At 43.3% G+C, this 21734-nt stretch overlaps 1 protein-coding gene across 10 annotated transcripts in view; it reads left to right on the forward strand.

Moving 5' to 3' along the window:
• The window catches only part of KTN1 (kinectin 1), a 113089-nt gene that overhangs the window by 80062 nt on the left and 11293 nt on the right, over positions 1–21734 (forward strand). For 5 of the 10 annotated variants that reach the window (XM_034767846.1, XM_034767850.1, XM_034767845.1 and 2 more), the window contains 18 exons: positions 22–112; positions 266–334; positions 3344–3381; positions 4049–4139; positions 4233–4310; positions 5907–5944; positions 7565–7655; positions 7762–7830; positions 8268–8305; positions 9500–9590; positions 11656–11742; positions 14323–14412; positions 16115–16195; positions 17480–17569; positions 17661–17753; positions 19563–19634; positions 20184–20267; positions 20465–20548. In XM_034767846.1, coding sequence (XP_034623737.1) covers positions 22–112; positions 266–334; positions 3344–3381; positions 4049–4139; positions 4233–4310; positions 5907–5944; positions 7565–7655; positions 7762–7830; positions 8268–8305; positions 9500–9590; positions 11656–11742; positions 14323–14412; positions 16115–16195; positions 17480–17569; positions 17661–17753; positions 19563–19634; positions 20184–20267; positions 20465–20548 — 1375 coding nt within the window. The remainder of the gene's footprint in view (positions 1–21; positions 113–265; positions 335–3343; positions 3382–4048; positions 4140–4232; positions 4311–5906; positions 5945–7564; positions 7656–7761; positions 7831–8267; positions 8306–9499; positions 9591–11655; positions 11743–14322; positions 14413–16114; positions 16196–17479; positions 17570–17660; positions 17754–19562; positions 19635–20183; positions 20268–20464; positions 20549–21734) is intronic. The other 5 variants (XM_034767851.1, XM_034767854.1, XM_034767853.1 and 2 more) reach the window with 3 other exon arrangements.

A 21734-nucleotide genomic window follows, 5' to 3' on the forward strand; every position in this document is an offset into this window, starting at 1 on the left:
TCCTCTCTGTTCTGTGCTAAGAATCCGTGAGAAGGATGGAAAGATAAAATCGATGGAAGAACTCCTGGAGGCTGAAGTCCTCAAAGTTGCAAACAAGGAGAAAACGGTTCAGGTACCTATCAGAGTCGTGCTGTTGCCTTTCTGTGTCTGTGCCATTAACTTCCATTTATTTGTTCTTGCCTTGTATTTAGTAGTAATAAACTTGTAGAATACATTTTGTGGTCTGTCTCCATTGTCCAATCCTGTCCCTTTTGTCATTGAAAAGGCTTTCACACAGGAAATAGAGGCTCTGAAAGAAGAAGTAGGAAATTCCCAGCTTGAGATGGAAAAACAGGTAAAATTCCTTAGAGCTGGAAGTATGGGGCAGCCTTGCAATGGGTGCTGTGCTTACTAGCATATCTGTTCTAGTACGTCGGCTGTTTCACTGGGGCCTGTCACTGGATGAGGCCTGGTTTTGTAGGGTGAAGTTTGTTATAGGGAAGGCCCTTCACTTTTGGTTATTGGGTTTAACATTTCATGGGAATTTCGGGGTTTGTTACAAAAATAATAAAAAAAAAAAGTGTAAAAATCAGTGCAAAAATTAACTTCACTTTTTTCTGGGTAAATATTGGGGTTAATACTGGGGGACAGGAAAATACCCCAGTGAATAGAGAAAAGTAAGAGTACTTCTGACCTGGCTCCAGCGGGAGAGATGGTGGCCCAGGTTACCAAGCCACCATCTCTCCTGCCGAAGGGGTCCCAGAAGACGTGGGGGTGGAGAGGGCACCATCTACCCACTCTGCCTCCTTTTACCCTTTCCAGGCCCGCTCTGGAAGGAGAGATGATGTATCAATTACCTGATCTGCCCAGGTTACCGAGCGGCCATCTCTCCTGGAGCAGGGAAATGGGTCTCTGGGGTTCCCCTTGGGTCTACCCAGGTTACCCGAGATGACACCTTTCCTTCCAGAGCAGGGAGTCAAGTCTAGGGAGTTTAAAGTAAAGTTTAAAGTCTAGGCACTTTATTTAGGATTTGAGCACTGATGTACGTGTGTGCATACATGTACATGTGTCTTACACAGCCTTACTTTAACAGCCAGTCTCGCATTAACACTTAGACTAACTTATTTTTAACCTAAACACGTCTAACTAATGTAGTGTATTGGATTTTCTTAACATCATTAGTCTCTTTGTGTTCCTTAGTGGCCCAAAATTCAGATGCAATTCGGTAAAAAATAGCTTTTTGTAAAACCGGGACATTTTTTGGTAAAAATCTCTACAAACCAAAATGAAGCCCTTGGTTATAGGGTACAAAACTATAAAGATACAGTCTAACAGACGTCTTCCTCAGTGACCCCATAACAGATACTCAGTCCTGTGCTTGCTAGTGAGAGACGTGGCGAGAACTCGTAGCTCAAAGCTCTGCGCAGTTAGTTCCAGCAGTTTCACACCTTCATTTTGTAGAGCCCTGGCACCCTCTAGTGCCTCCAGTGTTCTGTTCCCTTTGACTACAAACAGTGACGGAGCTTCCTCTTACTGTCCTGCGTCAGCTGCTCCACCAGCTCAAAGCTACTGGGTCAAAATGGTATTTTCCTCCTGTCAAATCCTATCCATCCCCTCTAAAGCTAGAAGGCCTGTGCTCTTGGCATTTTTGTTCTCCAGGTATACACGCCAGCCATTCTCTTCCCTTAGCCAGTAGTTGAAAGCAACTCTTTGCAGAGTGAGTTTTCACTCCATCTATGAGGAGCAAAGAGGTAAAAAAAATCCGATGTCCTAGTTTATCTAGTGTCCCAAACAATGGGTCTACTGTCCCTATTTAGGATACTGTTGTCCAGGCAGTCTTCTCTATCCTGCTGTCAGGAAGTTGCTTGATATTTTGCCTATACTTTACTTTTCTTGATTTCACCCCATTCTTCCTAGTTCTTCCTAGTTATACCTCGATGCACTACCCTTACTCTTACCTCTCGTCTATGCTCATCCCCTTCAAATATTTAGAGCAGTGGTTCTCCAATGTTTGTCTTGGTGACCCCTTTCACACAGCAAGACTGAGTGCAACCCCCCCTTATAAATTAAAAACACATTTTTTAAGTTACACTGTTATAAATGCTATAGGCGAAGCAGTGATGGGTGGTGAAGGCTGATGGCTCATGACCCCCACGTAACCACCTGATGGGTCACCACCTCATTTGAGAACCCCTGATTTAGAGGGTGTTCGTCAAAGTTATACATCATTTTTCTGTCTAATCTTTTCTCCTAAAGCAAACCCTCCTGGTCTTGATGTTTGCTCTGCTTTTTTCCCTTAATTCTCTGGTAGCGTGCCCAGAATTGAACACAATATGCAGTTGCAGTCTCATGAGAGCTAGATAGGACACCACCTCCTTGAAGTGCTGCTCTGGGAGGTGAGAGATGTGCTCGTGCAGTGCATTGTGGGAGACTTTGTGAAACCACCAGGGCACTGTGGAGTGTTAGCAGAGCGCTAGTTGAACCCTTTTGGCTAGTCAGTCCACACTGGCACCAAAATGACTGAGGACCCAACACTGTCTAGCTCTGATGCGTAGTCTGCTCTAAATAGTAACTAGTTCCCCTGTAAACTGTTCGACACACCTGTGGGTATGGACATGAGGTGTTTTTATAGTGGAACAAACATTACTTCGCATGATGCATTTCTCTGCTGTAGCCAAGGCCTTGGAAATAATTCAGGTTCTAATGCTGCACTGGAGCAGGGTACTACCTACTGGAGTTAACGGGCTTTGAGCTATTGTGATTCCTGCCAGGTCTCTTGCTAGGAGTATGGACCGTAGGCTTATAGTCTGCTGTTTTGATATAGAATTCAAATGAAAAAATATTCCAGGTAAGCTTTGTCTCTCCCTTTCATCCACCCACAAAAATTAAATACTCCATTTGGCATCCTTCTTTGAACAGAGACGTAAAGGGGCACTGGCAGTCTGGAAATCCTATTTAAAAATCTCTTGTGTTCAGATCTAAATTAATAAAAGAGATCATCTGTTTTGAACTTCATTCAGGGTGGCTAGAGGCACAAAACAGATGTCTTTAGGGTCCGTTCATGTCTCTGGTTCTCGTACACTGGCCCAGTGCTGGAGTGCTGCTGTTTCTGACACTGCAGGGAGTGTGCTAAATCATTATGAAAGGTGTGTAAATGGTAACATTCAGTTTTGTAACGCTTTCCTCCAGACCTAAACTACTAGACAGTGACCCTTTTAACAATCTCGGATGGCCTTGTTTTCCCTTTCTTCCTCCCCAAACTAATTTCAATAGTTGTCTGTTTACGTAGCTGTATATACTGGACTTTGATGTGGATAGCCCAGTCTTATAGGAGTGATTTTAAGTACCAAATGTTTGTCTTTAGGTATCGATCACTTCACAAGTCAAGGACCTTCAGAACCTGTAAGTACTATTACTATAACGGAAGCATATAATCTGCTCTATGGCATCCTTCTTCACTTTTTGTTTTAAGAACATTTCAACTTCTCTGATCGCCATTCTGTGTGAAATGAGCAAGTAGTAGTAGTGGACAAGCATCCTTCTTACGAATGCCATTGCCATAGCGGGGCTATTTGCTGAAATCGCCGAGCGGGTTGTCAGGTGTTCAGTGGGCATAGAGACCCAACTACTTGACAGGTGCTACATCCAAGTCAGAGTTGAGAAACGCTGGCAGGGCAATGTGGGACGTTTACACTGGTCTCCTTTCTGTACTTGTGTGGAAAAATACGACTTAAATCTCCATGACTATCCGTTCAGCCCCTTTCATGTGGAGTGGGGAAATATCTTGAGACAAGGGGAAATGTGTATAGAATCACTGCAATGTAGATCGGTGCAGAATTTCAGTCCACTTTGATTTAATGAGCGGTAGCATTGATCAAGTGTGCCTTTCAAGCTCCCTGCAAAAGCAGAGTGAAATGGAAGTGCTCATACTCCTGTTGAGCTGGCATAAACTGCAGCGGAGCCTTTGATCATGCAGCCTGCTCTTGTTTGTTACGCACCCGCTGCAAAGTTTTTTTTTTTTTTTTTTTTTTCAAATGGATAAAACACTTTTTTGTGCATAATGATACAGGTTGAAGGGAAAGGAAGAACAGATGAAAACTGTGGAGGCCTTATTGGAAGAGAAGGAGAAAGATATTGCTAAGAAAGGAGAATCATTGCAGGTAAACTTTTTTTTTTTATTGTCCAGCAAAGTGTTTGATGCAATAACTATGAATACAGAATTTACAGACACTTAAATCTTTTTCTATCCAAAGAGTCAACAAGATACAATTACCCACTTAACCCGGAAGGTTCAGGAACTAGAGCGACAGAACTTGGAACAGCTACAGCAGGTATGGATTCCCGAGCAGAATGGTCTGGCGACGTCTTTGGGTTTTTGTAAAGGCATGGGCCATCCCCGGTACAGCGTTGTGGGTGCACTCTGCCTTCCTGCCCCATCAGGGGAAATTAACAGATTCACTTTCACAGGGCAAGGAGGAGCCAACACACATTAACAAAATAGCATTTCTCCTTTTACTAAGGTTTCAGGACCGTAGCAAGTACCGTACACAGTTCATAGGGTCCTCACCTCACCTGGGTCAGAGCTCCCAACTTAGTCTAAAGAACAAAGCCTCTGGTTAGGATAAGTCTTTTAGGGCCTGAGGAAAACCACCATCACCTGCTGCTGCCTGCATGGCTTCTAGTTCCAATACACTTCCCTCTCTCTAGTTCAGCTTCTTGTTCCTGTTGAAATAGCCAGCCCTAGGATGGGGCAGGGCCTCCTTGTTTACACCCCAGTCTGACCCGTCACGCTTCTGAATTGGACAAATGCTTTTTGCTTCTACTTGTGGCCCATTTGAAAGGACAGGCCCTGGTTTAATTTAGTGATTTTAAACCTATTTAGGACTTGTATACACTTGAAAGTTAATTTTGTATTAAGGTAGAGTGAATTGATAGTGCAATATCTATTCTGGAATAACTCCATATGTAGACAAGCCCTCGGTTAAACCAGTGCAAAAGGCTGTGCAGACATGCTTATTTCGATTTGCAATGGCTTGTCGTGGTTTAGCTTGAGTTGATTAAGACAAGGCTAAAGTTGCAAAAATGGAGGGAGTTTCTTACCAATAGTGGCAGTAGCAGTGATCCGAAGCCTTTGAAGTTTGTGAACTTTATCACATGTATCTGCTTTTTGGCCCCTTGAGGCTGAACTGAAGTGGTGTGCACGTCTTGGAGTTCTTTGTGCAGACCACATGGTAATTGTAGCTAGTGCAGACTGCCTGTCTTTCAGTGTCTCAGACTGATGTGAGCGTGACATAGACACAAGACAGAGCATCCATCTCCCGGGGGCACTTAAAGCCCTGGCCTGGAATCTCTAAGTGCCTCTCCCCTTTGATTTATCACAGAAGTTGTGATGGGCTGGGGTTTTGCTCTTTGTTCCCTGCATGGGGCACCAAAGGGCTGGCATGCAGCATGCTCTCAAGGTAGGTTGCTGCTGCATGAATAAACTCTGCAGTGCTGAAATTTGGTTCATTTTTCTGAGGGCAAGAGGTGGTGCCAAACACACACACTGTGTCTTAAGTCAGTCCTGTAGCCAGGGAGTAATTTATCCCACTGGTGGCTGGAGGTGGTAGAGGCTGGTTGAGTTAGATTTGTGCCAGTTGGCATCAGTTTTGTGGGGTTTTTTTTTGTTTGTTTGTTTAAAATTTGGGGTCATGTGGTTTTTGGGGCAATATAAATGTTTAAACTCAATTGACCTAAAAACCTTTGGTCTTTCCTAGAAAAGTGACACTTCATTCTCTAGTTCCCTTTGTGAAGTGCTTTGAGATCTACTGATGAAAAGCACTATATAAGAGCTAGGTATCATTATTCTGACTGATGTAGATGTTCACTGTTAAACTGAAGGTGTTTACTGTGCTGTCAGTATGGGTCTGAATGTTTCTGTTTGATAGGTATCTGCTGTGTCACAAGTCCAGGATCTGGAGATCTTGTAAGTATGCCTAGCAGCTTCTCAAGTGTCCTCTTCTGTGCTTTCTGGTCTCTGTGCTGTGATTTATCTTAAATTGAAATGTGTGGGACTTCATTGTGGGAATTTTTATGTGCTTTGGTGTAATAAGCTTTAGCGCTGATGGAAGTGCAGCAGCCTGACTAAATACTAATGCGCATACACAGAGCAAAAGGAAGTGATCATAGAGACTTCTTTAATTTCACTAGAATCTTAACACGTGCCTAGTAGCTCTTATGTGTTCAGCACTCTCGGTATTCTGTTCTCTCCCCATCTACCTTGACATTAAGCATATGTTTGACAAAGTGGCCAGGGTCTATACAGCATCGAAGGGTACGTCTGCCTGGCCCCTGGCAGCAAGCCTTCAAGTGCAGGTTGACAGGCTTGGGCTTGCGGTACCGTGCTAAAAATAGCTGTGTCCACGGTACTTTTAAATTGGACCTTGGGTTCTGAGATCCATTTGCTACTACGGGCTGTTTAGAAGTACCCACTCAGGCAGCAACCAACTAAACAACAAGAGATACAGATGGCTAATTTACCTCCACAGGTATCAGAGGGGTAGCCGTGTTAGTCTGGATCTGTAAAAGCAGGAAAGAGTCCTGTGGTACCTAACAGAAGTATTGGCGCAGGTGTCTGACGAAGTGGGTATTCACCCACGAAAGCTTATGCTCCAATACTTCTGTAAGTCTATAAGGTGCTATAGGACTCTTTGTTGCTTTTTACCTCCACAGGACTTCTGAAGCACTCTACCACTTGATTTGTAAAGTTACATTTTCCATTGTCTTTTTGCTTTCATGCTAACAGATAGTGTTGTCACACTAACGAACATTAAGAGAGATAAGATGTGCGAATTCGGTGTTTCATAAGAGAGTTGCTTTAAACATCTTTAGATTCAGATAGCTTAGTGTGCTTCTCAGAGAGACAATTCATAGATTATATAGCCAGAAGGGACCACTGTGAACATCTAGTCCACCCGCCTATAACACAGGCCCGTATTGACAGTGATGGAGAATCCACCACAACGTTTGGTAATGTCCCACGCCTGTTCAGCCCAATAAAAGAGAGATGGAATCGCCTTCCACAGTCTTGAAACATTGTCCCTGGCCATGTGCCTCAGGTGACATTCTAGCTACTTCCAGGCCAAACCTGGGATTCCAGGTTGAAATCACAGAAGCCAGGTTTAATTCTTCTAGGGAGCTAGCTGGAGGGGGATTTGTAGCCTTTCCCCTGTTTCTGGTTTGAATGTTATGTACGTTGATGGTGACTAAATGATTTGCTGTTAAGTGACATGTGAAAATGACTCAATAACTTCAGGCCAGTTCTTAGTAGGCAGGTATCTGCAGTATCACTGCTGGTGCTATTTTTGGCTTTCTTGGCACAGAGATCATAGATTGCTTGTATGTGGAGACTACTTCGTGCTGTGGTGGTCCCTGCGGATTGACCTTGCTTGGCAGCATCTTATGTCATGTATATGCTGTAAATGTACAGGCTTAATTTCTTGACTGTTGTGAAGCTAGCCCTCTCTAGAGCATCAAACTCTCTGATCCAGAGTGATGCTTATTTTTTCATCAATGCACTTTTTGATTTCCTGAATGAACATCACAGATTGAAAGAGAAGGAAGAAGAGGTGAAGAAGATGGAGGCTGTGTTAGAAGAAAGGGGGAGAGAAATTACAAACAAAGGAAAACAGTTACAGGTGAGATGTTAATGGGGAGTAAGCATCCTATGCGCTAGTGTCCTGGGTAGTAAACAGGAGTGTACGGGTGCGAAGATAATGTCATCGCTTCTCTTTATTTATACAGGAGGCACAAAAAGAAAACGACTTGTTTAAAGTGCAAATCCAAGAATTAAAGCAAGAGACTCGTAAGCAGGTATGGCTCCCACTTTGACTGTGTTAACTGACATTGATGGGGCTCATTGCCGTGAGTATGCACAGTAGGCTAATGCCCATTCTTTATCAGCTGCCCCAATCCTGGAACAATTTAAAGACACATTAAGGGAATTTGTAACTGTTTCCCAGTTGCTGGATATCTGGTGCCTCTGTCCCTTCTCTCCCCCTTATTTTGTGGGTCTGCATCCGTGCTGCAGTCTTGATTACCCCGCCACATTGCTCCCCTGCTTCGCATTCACTCCCCTTCAGGCCACGTGTTGCAGTCACCAACCTTCTGGCCAAAAAAGACTGGACAGGAGGCTGCTAATGTTGCTGCTTGATCTGGCAGGGAGCTCTGCTAAGCAAAGCAAGGCACCGCCTCGACAGCACTCCCAGCTACTGTTAATCCGTTTTAATGTATTTCTGATCTGTTTGTAGGCATCTCTGGCTGTCCAAAGCGACGAGCTGCTGCAAGTGTAAGTATTGCTGGTAATTGTTTTTTAATACACGTGACTTCCATTATTGCACTGAAAACTTGTACCTACTACAAACCAAATGGCTTTCAAAAGCATCAGGCATGCGAGTGAGAAATGATCGTAATAAGTTAGGTTCTGGTAAATTGGAGCTTCACAGATGTAACTCTCTGAATCGCAATTGCTAGCTCAGGGGTTCTGCAAACCCTGAATCTCTCCTATTCTATGTTGAGGGCACAGTGGAAGCAAGCCATTTCTTAGAGCTTAAATTTAAATACGCTCAAGGTTAGTGGGCTAGCCTTACCCTTCTGGTGGCTGAGATGAAAATTCATTTAAGGTTCCAAGCAAAGTGAATGTTTAGATCTTTGCTTCCCAGTGAATTCTTGTGCGTGTCATGAAATTGCCTGGCTGGCCTAAATATCATCTTGAGGAAAAGCTCAGGAATGACAGGGTATTACAAGCTAGAAGTGAAGCATGCCGAAAGAATTGTGTTAAAGGTTACGCAGTGCTTGCTTACAATGTGTGTAATGGTCTCTTGCGCTCGTTCTCATGCATTAAAATGTGCCACGTTTTTTTTTCTCTGCTTGGTTTACAATCACTAAAATACTGCTGAATACCTCGTACTGGGTTCTACAGATCCAGGCAGACATGCTCCCTACTCCAGAGAGCCTGCAATCTAAAATAGACAGGAAGTAAAACATCCCTTGCGGAAGCGGAGGGAGTAGATAACTAAGGGTGAGCTGTTGAAAAGGGTTTCTGGAAGAAATGGGTTTTGAGGAGTGATTTGAAGAAAGGAGTCTGGCAGGCAATGAGAGGGGGGTGCTGGCCCAAAGAGAGGGGCAGTCTGATTAAGTGCTTGGGAGAGGGGAGAGCGGGGGGAGGGGGACTAAAATGAGCAGTAAGACAAAAGCATTGGAAGCAAGAGGAGGACTATGACCAAAAAGAGGTAATGGCACAATTATGCAGGATCTTTCAGATGAGGACTAGGTGTTTGAAATTGCGCACTTGTTCAATGAGTACTGCATGATCGCGACTCTGTGCAAGATGGGTGGATCTCTCCAAAACTGCCCCGTTTTGCATGCAGGCTACATTAATCGGTCTTCGCTACAAGCAAAGTGGGAGAAGGAGAAAATCTCAATCTTTCACTCTAAGTATCTTGCATGTGAAGATTTGTGACCGACTGTTCTGCTAATTCAGTATTGCAGGGAAAGAGACCGAAATCACCAGTCTGCGAAATGAGCTAGGCTCCCTGAAAAATGCTGTTGAACAACAGAGGAAAAAGAACAATGTAAGTAAATTCTTCAAAAACTCAAGGGGTAGTTCTGTGTGCGTAACACTAAACAGTGCCCGATATTCTGCTGCCATGAAAACAAGCCCTGTTCTATAGCCCTGTACCAGCTTGTGTGCTCACTTCAGTTCTCCCTTGGGAACAGCTACCCTAAGAATCTCTTAGTTTGCCAAACACTTGAGTTTTGCTATTAAATCTTTGTACGTTCTCTTAACCCCTGGGGAAGGGGAAATTGCTGGAGAGCAAGATCTAACGGCATTCTCATAAACTTAAATTGAATGTGGTTAACCGTACTGTCAAACTTAGAGTCTCACTGGGGAAAAAGATGGTTGCCTGTTATCTGATTTGTGTGTTGGACAGCACAGAGAAATAATACCATCGTGACTCAAATCTGGCTTCCCCCGTTTCTAAAAATGTATAATCCCAGTTCTTACAGTGAAAAGTGAAGGGGTGCAAATGTCCCTTCTACTGCAGCCATGGCAGTGCTCCGATCATCAGCTGATGGGCGAAACAAAGCGATGCTTGCACTCATCTCTTCTCACACATTAACCTACTGCATTGCTTCCACAACATGCGTAATCTGTGCCAGGCTGGACACCAGGAGTCTGGAGCCCATGGATGTTATGGGTGTCTTAATAGGAGAAAATGAATATATAAACCTTGACAAATCCAACAGATCAAACCTATTTATAAAGCAAAATAGCGTGTAAGAATCTCTAATGCACATGAGTCAAGAAAATTCTGGCTGCCTGATGTAAAGGGGACACCTGTAATACAAGAAAATGCCAAGAAAAGAACTTGCTAGCTTGTCTGTGGTGAGCAGCAACATAGCTTCAAAGCAAAACCAGAAATGGTGGGGAGTTGACCAATGAACATGTGTTCTCAAAGAACAGTTAGCATGGGACAGTAAATTGACCATGTCTCTTGTATTCCTGCTCATATTCTGTGGAATGCCAGGTGTACGTGCCCCTTCACTGCACACGCAACTCCAGTTAAGGCTAATCAGAGACCATGCCTTTAGGTTCACGCCACTCCACAATTTCTCTGGGACGTGCTTGCTCTTCTGTAATAACTACATTGCGGTTGGGATACTCAGGCGACAGAAGGGGTGATGCAGAAATGTTGAATGTATGTTTGGATGTCACGCTTTTTGTTTAGTAACTAAAAATGCAGTGGTCTAATCGGTAGCTTGCCAAGGACTTACTGTTAGTTTTGAAGGCTGGAAAAGGCAAGTTCCCAAGTACCAGCGGTCTTTCTTCCCAACCCAGCAACCCTTTCCAGATAATGGCGGTGCAATATTTTATCTTCAAATTGAGTTAACTAATTACCTCGGACTCCAAACTGTGAAATATGATCTATCTTGTGGAGAACATGTTTGACGACCTTGCCAAGAAAGAAGTAGGAGCACAGCAAATTACTGTGTCGTTCACAGGCAGATTGGGAATGTGCTCATCACTCTGGCAAAACTCCCAAATTAAAGGGGATGGGTTAGAAATGACGCTGGGGGTCTCTTTAATTCCATACAGTGAGGATGAGTTTTGTGTAATAATGCAAATCAAGGCCCTGATCCCAGGCTTGGGTGCAAGGATCAACCTGCCGGGATCCTATCGCAGGATTGGGATTTAAGCAGATACACTTCCATGTGTATTTAGGGTCCTTCTAGGTTAGGCAAATCCACATGCCTAAGCTTCGTTTTGTAATCCGTGGTTTGGTGTCTATGTTCCTCACTTCTGAGTACTTTCCTCTTTCCTCTCACAAGTGCAGTCAAAGTGCAGGGTTGTTAGCCCGATAATAATATGCTTGTAGTACACTAACAATGGGGACAATTCTGAGTACATGGGTGGGTGTACGTGTGGGAAATTGGCATTTTTCTTTCTTCATTCAAACTCTCAAACATCACACTTGTTTTTGCTAGTGTACGTCATCTTATTCAGCAAAATCATCTTGCAGTAACCAGCATTTAAATGCAAATTACTGAGTGTAATACAAAGTATACCTCTGAAGGAAAAGCAGAAACAGTTTGAATATTGGATGAACTGAAATCATTCTTTCTAAAAATGATTAGGACCTTCGGGAGAAAAACTGGAAAGCAATGGAAGCATTGGCATCAACTGAAAAATTGCTGCAGGACAAAGCGAACAAGACTGCCAAGGTTGTAATGTTAACTGGTAGAAACAATGCATTAAACTAGAAACAAATCTGCAGCTAGTTTTTTAATTCAAATTGAAGCATTTAACTTTTACTGCAATTTACATAGTCTGTTCTGAATGAGCTTTCACATACTTTCACCTCTGCTTCTACCTGTCGTCTTAAATTACTTTTAGTTTTCTTAATTTGTGGGCATGCTGATTTGTTTTTGTTTGCATAATTGTTAGAATCATTGTCCTTGTGGTGAACTGTCAAAAGCCAGACCCTAACCCTTACGCCTGAACTGCTTTCAGTGGTCAGTGGCGTTTCTTTTTGGTGTCAGGCTGAGTGCGCTTATTGCCTAATGAATAGGAACAACTGGATTATTTTAAAAAACCTTGATACAAATCGTGCCCCCCAATTTAGTGGGCATTGATATTCCTGAAAGAATGGGAAGCTCAAACTCCCACTGAAACACGTGTTCAGAGTGAAATCATGGAATTGTGAATGGGTTGTTCTGAAAGGAAACGTGGACTGAAAGTCCTGAAATGTCAAAATAGTAGAAGTGCTGCTGCTTTAGTGTGTTTGGAGGGAGGGTCAGCTAGCCGGAGGAAGGGGGAAATAGGACTGAATCTCAAGGTTGTTTCAAAAGAACGCTGCATGCTCTTAGCTCAGCCCAGCATTCTGAGAAATAAGCGTACGTAGCTGCTTCTCGCTACATTTAATTGCTCTTTCTTAATCTGAAGATTTTTGATGAAACTGGCATTTGCTTCTTTCGGTGAAGCCTATATTGCTGAAAGCTAACATTAAATTTAACCGCGTAGCTTTACGGCCTCGTGTCTCTCCCATCTGTCTGACACTGGATCCCAAACTACTAAGGATGCAGATGTCACTTTCGGCTGAGTAACTGCAGAATAGGAGGCTCAGTAATGTATAAGTCAAATTTAAAAAAAAAAAAAAAAAAATGAAATTGTATTAGTGAGGAATGCTTCCCTGGAGCACAGTTGGTACAGCTTGCCTTGTTTCAAAATAAATCCAAAGATCCTGAATAAAGAGGAGTGCGTTAACTGACTGGCAAAAAGTCCATACAAACCCATCTATTACAAATACGGTAACCAAACATTTCATAGGTGGTCCTGTTTAATATTAAGGTGCCCTAAAATACTACTATGTTTTGTCATTGGGCTCATATTGCCACAAATTGTAAAACACATACAGAAAAGGCAAAGGAAACGTATAGAATCTCACCCAGCTCTAATAATTTTCCATTTCATCCAGGGCTCTGAGAGAGATGGCGGAAGGGAGGAGCTACCCGTTAAGTATAGTAAAATAAAATCTAGAAAAGATAGCATTGCTTTTGGCCTGGTTCAAATGTGCATTAACACAGTTTCCTCTTTGCCTTTAATTATAAATTAGGGGGTTTTGTTGGGGTGATCTGTTGCCAGCAGATCGAGGAACGTGATCGTTCCCCTTTATTCGACATTGGTGAGGCCTCATCTGGAATACTGTGTCCAGTTTTGGGCCCCACACTACAAGAAGGATGTGGAAAAATTGGAAAGAGTCCAGTGGAGGGCAACAAAAATGATTAGGGGTCTGGAGCACATGACTTATGAGGAGAGGCTGAGAGAACTGGGATTGTTTAGTCTCCAGAAGAGAAGAATGAGGGGGGATTTGATAGCAGCCTTCAACTACCTGAAGGGGGGTTCCAAAGAGGATGGAGCTCGGCTGTTCTCAGTGGTGGCAGATGACAGAACAAGGAGCAATGGTCTCAAGTTGCAGTGGGGGAGGTCCAGGTTGGATATCAGGAAAAACTATTTCACTAGGAGGGTGGTGAAACACTGGAATGCGTTACCTAGGGAGGTGGTGGAGTCTCCTTCCTTGGAGGTTTTTAAGGCCCGGCTTGACAAAGCCCTGGCTGGGATGATTTAGCTGGGAATTGGTCCTGCTTTGAGCAGGGGGTTGGACTAGATGACCTCTTGAGGTCCCTTCCAACTCTGATATTCTATGATTCTATGATTCTATGATTTAAAAAAAAAATAAAGTTGATCAGAACCAATGTGGATTCTTTCTACAGTCAAATTCCTAATTTTTTATTATTAAAATATCACTTAATTTTTATTACTGATTTGAAGTGTCTACATAATCTGAACATAAGCTTTCGTTGGCTACAGCCCACCACGGAAGCTTATGCTCAAATAAATGTGTTAGTCTCTAAGGTGCCACAAGGACCTGTTCTTTTTGCGGATATAGACTAACACGGCTGCTACTCTGAAACCATACATAATCTGAGGATGCGTTTTCTCTGCACAGTGTAGTCCATGTTCTGACAGGGTGACTGTGCGCTCCTATAAAATTCCATAGGAATGCTTTAGATTGGTGCAGAATGTTATGCAAACAACCCAAAATCAGAAACAATGTGAAGGCCAAGTTCTAAAGCAATTCAGTTTCAGAAAAATTTTGGCCATATTTGAAATAATGGAGCCTGTGTTAGTCTAAAACTAAGCCCTGGCTTAGATGCGCGATTTGAGGCCTAGAAAAGGATATTGTCATGTCTATGAAATGTATTACTTGCTTCCTGAGACCCTCTGTCTCTCTCTCAATGCAGGAAAGGCAGCAATACTTGGAGACTGCGGAGATGGAAACTAGAGAATTGCTGCAGAAACTGTTCCCCAAGGTGTCTCTTCCTTCCAACTTGGTAAGATAAGCTCCAGTACACTGGGTTATAATGTCTGTATGTGTATTCCATTGCATCGAACCTGTCCTACTCTTTACGTACCCTGCCAGCTGGACACGTGGTGCACACAGCTAGTCTGCAAAAAAAAAATGATCATATTACTGTTGCCTCATGCTGCCTCCCCAGGATCTGTGTCAGCCACCTGTTCTGTCTTGACATTTGCCAAGATTGCAAACTTTTTAAGGCAGGTACTTGTCTACTGCCTGGCACAGTGGGCCTCAATATCTGACTGGAGCCTTTTTAGGCTCTGCTACAATATAAATCATTACTGTCCTGACTTCCCACATGGGCTGAGCATTCCCCTCAACTCCCATTAACAGACCTTTTTTAGGCTGTTTCTAAAGTAGTTGTATAACCAGTGAAGAAACTGGTTTGAGTCCAGAATATCTTCAAAGGTACGAAAAAGTAGTGTGCTTGATTCTGAGAGTTAACCTCAGTGCGTTGAGAGGGAGAGGAATTGAGGCTACAAAGCATGGGGCTCTATTTTGTTTTGTTTTAAAATCTTAGGAGTATTTAAAATAAACACTTAACACAGAGAGATGCTGACTTTCTACTGTGCCGGGGATTGCTTGACCCCCCGCTCTGCCCTAGGCCCCACCCACACTCCACCCCTTCCCCCAAAGCCCCACCCTGCCTCTTCCTATCCCCGCTCTGCCCCACCTCTTTCCACCATGTTCTGCACCCTCCCCAGCGTGCACATGGCCCTGAACAACTGATCGCGGTGGGTGGGAGGCGCTGGTAGGGTGAGGTGCTGATCGGTGGGCCACTGGCAAGGGGGAGGTGCTGATTGGGGAGGCTTCTGATGGATGACAGCACCCACCATTTTTCTCCCGTGGGTGCTCCAGCCCCGGAGCACCAACGGAGTTGGTGCCTATGCTCTTATGTAGCCACCTTCCTGGTGAGGTCTTTGCGTCCGTGTGGCAATAGCCAGTTTCATGTACAAGTATCAGGGGGTAGCCGTGTTAGTCTGTATCCACAAAAACAACGAGAAGTCTGGTGGCACCTTAAAGACCAACAGATTTATTTGGGCATAAGCTTTCGTGGGTAAAAACAAGGCCAATTCAATCAGTGATTCAATAATTGGCCACCACCTCATCAATTATTGAGTGGACCACATCCATCCTGATTGAATTGGCCTCGTCATCACTGGTTCTCCACTTGTAAGGTAACGCCCTTCTCTTCATGTGCCAGTATATTTTTGCTTGTATCTGTAATTTTCACGCCATGCATCTGAAGAAGTGGGTTTTACTCACTAAAGCTTATGCCCAAATAAATCTGTTAGTCTTGAAGGTGCCCCCGGACTCCTCACAGTTTCATGTACAGGGATCTTGAGAAATGATGCTCTCCAGGTCCTCAGAAATACCTGTTTGAACATCCTAGCATCTACAGCTGACATAAATACACAAGTTTTTAGTCTCTACTCCTTTGGAAACTACCACTTTGAAATGTGTCACTCCCTCTGGGACTCTAATTGTCAGGTTTGTTTGTGCACAAAACTGACTATGCAGCTCCTGCAGATAGGAGCTATGCATTAGATTCCCACTCACTGAGAGGTGAAAATCCACACCATAATTTCAGGTAGGAAACAAGTGTTTCTAAAATAAGCTCCCTGTTCAGATTTTGAATTGTGGATAGTTTTAATTACATGCATTTTTCCCCACAGAGTCACAGTGAATGGATACATGGGTTTGAAAAGACGGCAAGAGAATATTTACAAGAGGCCTCAGGGTCAGAGGAGGTTAAGGTCAGTACAAATAGCGTAAGGTACCCTGTGTGTAGCACAGATCTGTTTAAACTTGTGAATTGCTTATGAGGTTCTAACCAGATAACAGGCTGCGTAAAAATTGACATCCGTAATGATATTAACAAACCAGCTATAATTAAGGGGATCTGAGCAATTTGTAAACAGGCAAACAAAATCCTGCGAAATTGTGACAGCAACACTACGTAGTGATGTAAAAAGAACTGGTGGTTCTTTTGAGAACTTGTCCATGTGGATTCCATTATTGGAGCATACGCGCCACCTGCGTGCGAGATTCTTTTGGTCATCGGTGTCTGTTCAGGCCGCACCTGCACCCTAGGTCTCCTCGTACCCCACTCACCTGAATGTGTGATGGGTGGAGTGGACCCGACTGTCCCTCATTTCCTTCTTGCCCCCTGAATCCCAGCAGTGTCTGCCTGCTTTTCTGAGCTACTGTTAATTAGTGCAATCTTCTGGACCCTGTATTGGTGAAGGAGTCGAGTGATAGTTGGGCCCTTTATGCCCTGGCGTGGGGGCTGGGGGTGTGAGAGGCGATCTAGGTGTAGGTGCGGCTCCAACGGACACTGCTGGCCAAAAGAATCTGGTTTCACACACAGGACGTGGAATCTGTGCGGACAGCAAGCCTCGGAGGGTCACATTGACTGAACAGCAGGTTAACCATTCTTTAGTGGCTTCCAGTTAAACTTCCCCTCCCCCTCCACTGCTGCTGCAGTGTCGTGACATTAATAAACATTGAGTCTCGCTGTCGGTGATGTGCTGAAACACAGCACCAGCTGTTACTCATCCTCTGTTTTTAGAGAAAACTGCTCACGTTTATAGCTCTTGATTAACTTAAGTCAGACATCTACAAAACACTTCATTATAACCCAGTGTACTGGAACACTTTATGCAGCGTGCAGTTGCATGCTGCTAAAACCAGCATTTGTTTATATGCCCGGCACAGCATTCCCAGACTCCGTGGTCTTAGATCTGTACTATTAGAGCACGTGAGGCTTGCCTCTTGTTTTCAATAGCACCACACTCATTTATAATTACAAAGGTTAAAGACACATAGGAAGAACCTTAGTTGAATGTTGTACCTGATATCATTTGAAGATTTCCCTTTCCATGCAGTTGCAGAATGAAGTCCTGTAACTGTGTATAACCTAGGGCTTGATAGTTACATTAAGATGATTAATTATAGAACATAAATGTGTGTCAATTGATGTAAAATCTGTGGGATTTCTCTTCCCCCTCCCTCTTCCTCTTCTCCCCCCTCCCCCATAGGCTATGGAGCAGAAGCTGAAGGAGGCTGAGGAAATGCATATAATGTTACAGCTGGAGTGTGAGAAGTACAAGGCAGTCCTTGCAGAGACGGTAGGGAACGATGTCACTTTCACCCAATGACACTGCAAACTGCCAGTCTTCCTATTAACTTCCTATGAAATTAACTAAAATTCTGTGTTAGGAGGGGATTTTACAAAGACTACAGAGGAGTGTGGAAGAGGAGGAGAGCAAATGGAAAATAAAAATTGAAGAGTCCCAGAACGAACTTAGACAGGTATTTATAAAGATCTGTCTCCTGAGCCTTTTTTCATTTCTTTTGGATATTTTGTGTGTGGTTCAGACTAACACTATAGAATATTTTGCAAACCTCATTTGTTAGGTGACTTCCTAACCACTGTTTATATGTAACATTAGGTCAGTCTGTAATCAGTGTAATAAAATACAGTGAGAGATACTGGGTAACATCAAGGGCTTGCCTTGACACATTATGATACTGTGTGTAAGATCATCCCTGCTTTGGAGAGAGACCTCTACACACTTAAGGCAGTACAAAGTGCCTTAGATTTATGGGGCAGTTCCTTACAGTAGTAAGAACAAACAAAAAAAATAAATATTGTTGCCTTTTATCCCAAAGGAACTCAAATTATTTTACAAAGTACATGTACAACTGCAAAAACAACAAGGAGTCTGGTGGCACCTTAAAGACTAACAGATTAATTTGTTAGTCTTTAAGGTGCCACCAGACTCCTTGTTGTTTTTGTAGATACAGACTAACACGGCTACCCCCCGATACATGTACAACTGCAGTTAACTTTTTTTCACTGCTGCTGTGATGCAGCTGTTTCTGGGGTGGCCGCTGTTTAATAGTGCACAGAAACATGGCATAGCAGATAGGACAGGAAGTTGAGAATGCTGTATCGAACACATTCCAAGTGTCCAACTGACATGCCCTAGAGTCTGAATTCTTCTGCCCCAGTAAATCACTGTCCATACTACTTTCAGTCTTCTATTTCTCACTGGCAATTCGGATTATGAAGACAAAGATCCATCAGTGTATACAGAGCTGGGTGGTTGTGTCAAGGTTTAGCAACAGTCAATTCATAACCATTTCTCTGAAGCTGTTAAAACATGACTGAAAAATCAGCTGCAAGCTTCCTTCCTTTAGAAAAGGATCCATTTATAGCACAAGCGGCAGAAAAGAGGCTTGTAACTCTTACACGCTTCCTTCCCTACCCCAGAATTAAAATAGGTCAAACCAATTTTTCAAAAAAAAAAATTCTTTCTAAACTACTTCTAGGCTGAGGCCTTGGCTACACTCGCGGATTCACAGTGCTGCCGCAGCAGCGCTGTGAAGCGCGAGTGTAGTCGCGCCGCCAGCGCTGCGAGAGCTCTCCACCTCTCCGAGGGGAATAGCCTGCAGCGCTGCGAGTGAGCGTGCAGCGCTGCAGGTGCTGATTACACTGGTGCTTTACAGCGCTGCACTCATTGCGCTCGGGGTGTGTGTGTGTGTGTGTGTGTGTTTTTTCACACCCCTGAGCGCAGCAAGTGCAGTGCTGTGAATTGCCAGTGTAGCCAAGGCCTGAGAATTTGAAACTCAGGGTAGCAACCTGGAGCAAATGTGTAGAGCTGAATTATAAACCTCTTGTTTGAGAGATTTGTAACAGGCTGACGTGTCTTTAACTATAGATGCACTACCATCTGTTGTCATAATACAGATTTTATATATGGCTAAATCTGCTGGGTTTAGCTTTTTATAGTTTTATGAATGGACACCATCTTCCCTATTAAGCAAACATGAAGGACATTTGCCTTAGTATGAATAATAGAGGGCTGGTTTAGTACTTGTCTAATGAGTCTTTTGTTTGGGATCTAAATATCTCAGGCAGAGGATTCTTTGTATTGTGATGCGGAGGGGAGGTGGTATGTGAGAGAGTGGGAGGGAAGGCCCCTTAATATACCCAAGACTTGGACTGTTTTACAAAATGTTTACTGTACCAAGATTCTGTTTTTAGATGAATTACTGTGGCTCTGATAGATCTCTGATAACCTTAAATTGTGTATTCGTCTGTATTGAAAACTGCAGATGCGCTCTTCAGTCGGTTCATTGGAGCATGAAATTGAGAGATTAAAGGAAGAAATCAAAGAAGCCGAAACTGTACGTTTAAATTGTTTATCCTTTTGAAGCTTTCCGTTCGATAATATCTAAAACTTAAGTCACTTCTTAAATTTGAAACCTTTTTGGGAACTATTTAATGCAAGTAGAACAGTTTTGTACTGTCGATTGACGCTGCATTGCAGATTCAGCTCTAAAACCTTTTGGCGAAGATTTTGAAAAAGTGGGTGCCTGAAGTTTGGCTCCTAAGACTAGAGTTAGGTGCCTCCATAAATGGCCTGATTTCCATAAGTGTTCAAGTTAGTGGGAGCTACTGGGTGCTCCCCACTTGCAGAAATGAGGTCTCTTATGGAGGCCCCTAACTCTAGTCTTGAGAGCCGAACTTCAGGCAAACACTTTTTAGAAGTTTTTTTTGTTCAAAGTTCAAATAAATCTTAGGCAAAACTGAATTTAAATGGCCAACCTGTGCCAGCTGCAAGGTTTGAGAAGATAAATAATTATTTTATATTCAACAGTAATATTTTAAGAAAAAAATAACAATGAAAGGAAGCCATCGGAAACTATTATGTTAACTCTGTTTTTTTTCCCTAGCTTAAAAGAGAGAGAGAACATTTGGAAAATGAACTAGAAAAGGCAGAAATAGAGCGCTCCACTTATGTTTCAGAAGTCAGAGAGGTAAACGTAACTGACAAAACAACGTTCCTTTTGCTTTTCTATGGTAATAAGTCAGTTGGCATAATGATAGAACCCTTAACTGTCAGAGTTGAGTTGGTGCTTGTGACTTTTGGGTAGACGGACACACTAATAACAGAGCAGAAGACAAACAGGCATCCTAAGGAGACAAATCCTAAAAACTCTAAACTTCATTTCAGCTCAAAGATCTGTTGACTGAATTGCAGAAAAAACTTGATGATTCATATTCTGAAGCAGTAAGACAGAATGAAGAGTTAAATTTGGTAAGAAACGTGTTCTCCAGTGGGCCCACATTATGCTTATATGGAGAAACCATCACAAATCCTGTCTGTCTGCTAACCTCTTCAGCTTGGTGTTTTTGTCCATTGCAGTATCATTTTTGTAGTATGACTTTTACGATTTGTCTTTCTCTGTTCCTAACTATGGCATGACTGGTTCTTTAGAAAAGCCTTAAGATATTTTCATACTCCAATGAGCTTTTTTAGGATCAGTGTTTCATGTAATGTAGACAAACAAGTGTAGCTGCATGTTGGACACATTTGAAATACCAAAAATGCGTGCGGGCCAATCAACCTAACATAGAAAATCCACCTTGGGCTTTCTTCCAAAAATATCTAGAACACAAACACTACACATAAATACGAAGGAGAAGAGTGTGGAGCACCCATCATAATTTGAGTTGTAAAAGCACCGAGGAAAGAACTCTGCATATACGAATCAGCCCAAACTTCTCTGGTTTTGTTCCCATTGCTCAATCAGTTATCACTGCTCTGAAATAGCTAAGTGGTTGTTCTGGGTATTGGCATACAAATGTGCACCAGGCTGCAGTTTGATTCTGGAGACTGCCTGATAACTAATGCTGCCCCTGGTAGGCTTTTCAAAGTGGAGCTGGATGAATCCAGGTCTGGCCTGCTGCTCCATATACGTATTTTCCAGTGTGAAGGTTAATCCAACTCAGATACCTTTCTAACCCCCCGTCATTTCACAGGGAGGCTGGCGTTTGACCTCTGAGAATGGACGATGCCTTAATGTGCCTGTGTGTGACCAGAGCTTGCTTTGTGCCTTCCAAGCCAGAATCAGAGTTTTCTCCCCACTCCTAGTCTCCATGCCTGTTTTGAATTTTTGCTAGGATGGTAAACCCAGCATTAATTTCCCCAAGATGGATTGCAGTACACCTCTACCCCGATATAACGCTGTCCTCAGGAGCCAAAAAATCTTGCCGCGTTATAGGTGAAACCGCGTTATATTGAACTTGCTTTGATCCGCTGGAGTGCGCAGCCCTGTCTCTCCTCCTCCTTTCCCCCCCCGAGCGCTGCTTTACCGCGTTCTATCTGAATTCGTGTTCTATTGGGTCACGTTATATCGGGGTAGAGGTGTATCATGCTGACCAGCCCTAAGAGATGCAAAGCTGGTCTGGGTTAAGCCTTCTCAAGTTTAAAAAACCCAAAC

The sequence above is a fragment of the Trachemys scripta genome, chromosome 4 (genome assembly GCF_013100865.1).
Source record: "Trachemys scripta elegans isolate TJP31775 chromosome 4, CAS_Tse_1.0, whole genome shotgun sequence".
NCBI lineage: Eukaryota > Metazoa > Chordata > Testudines > Emydidae > Trachemys > Trachemys scripta.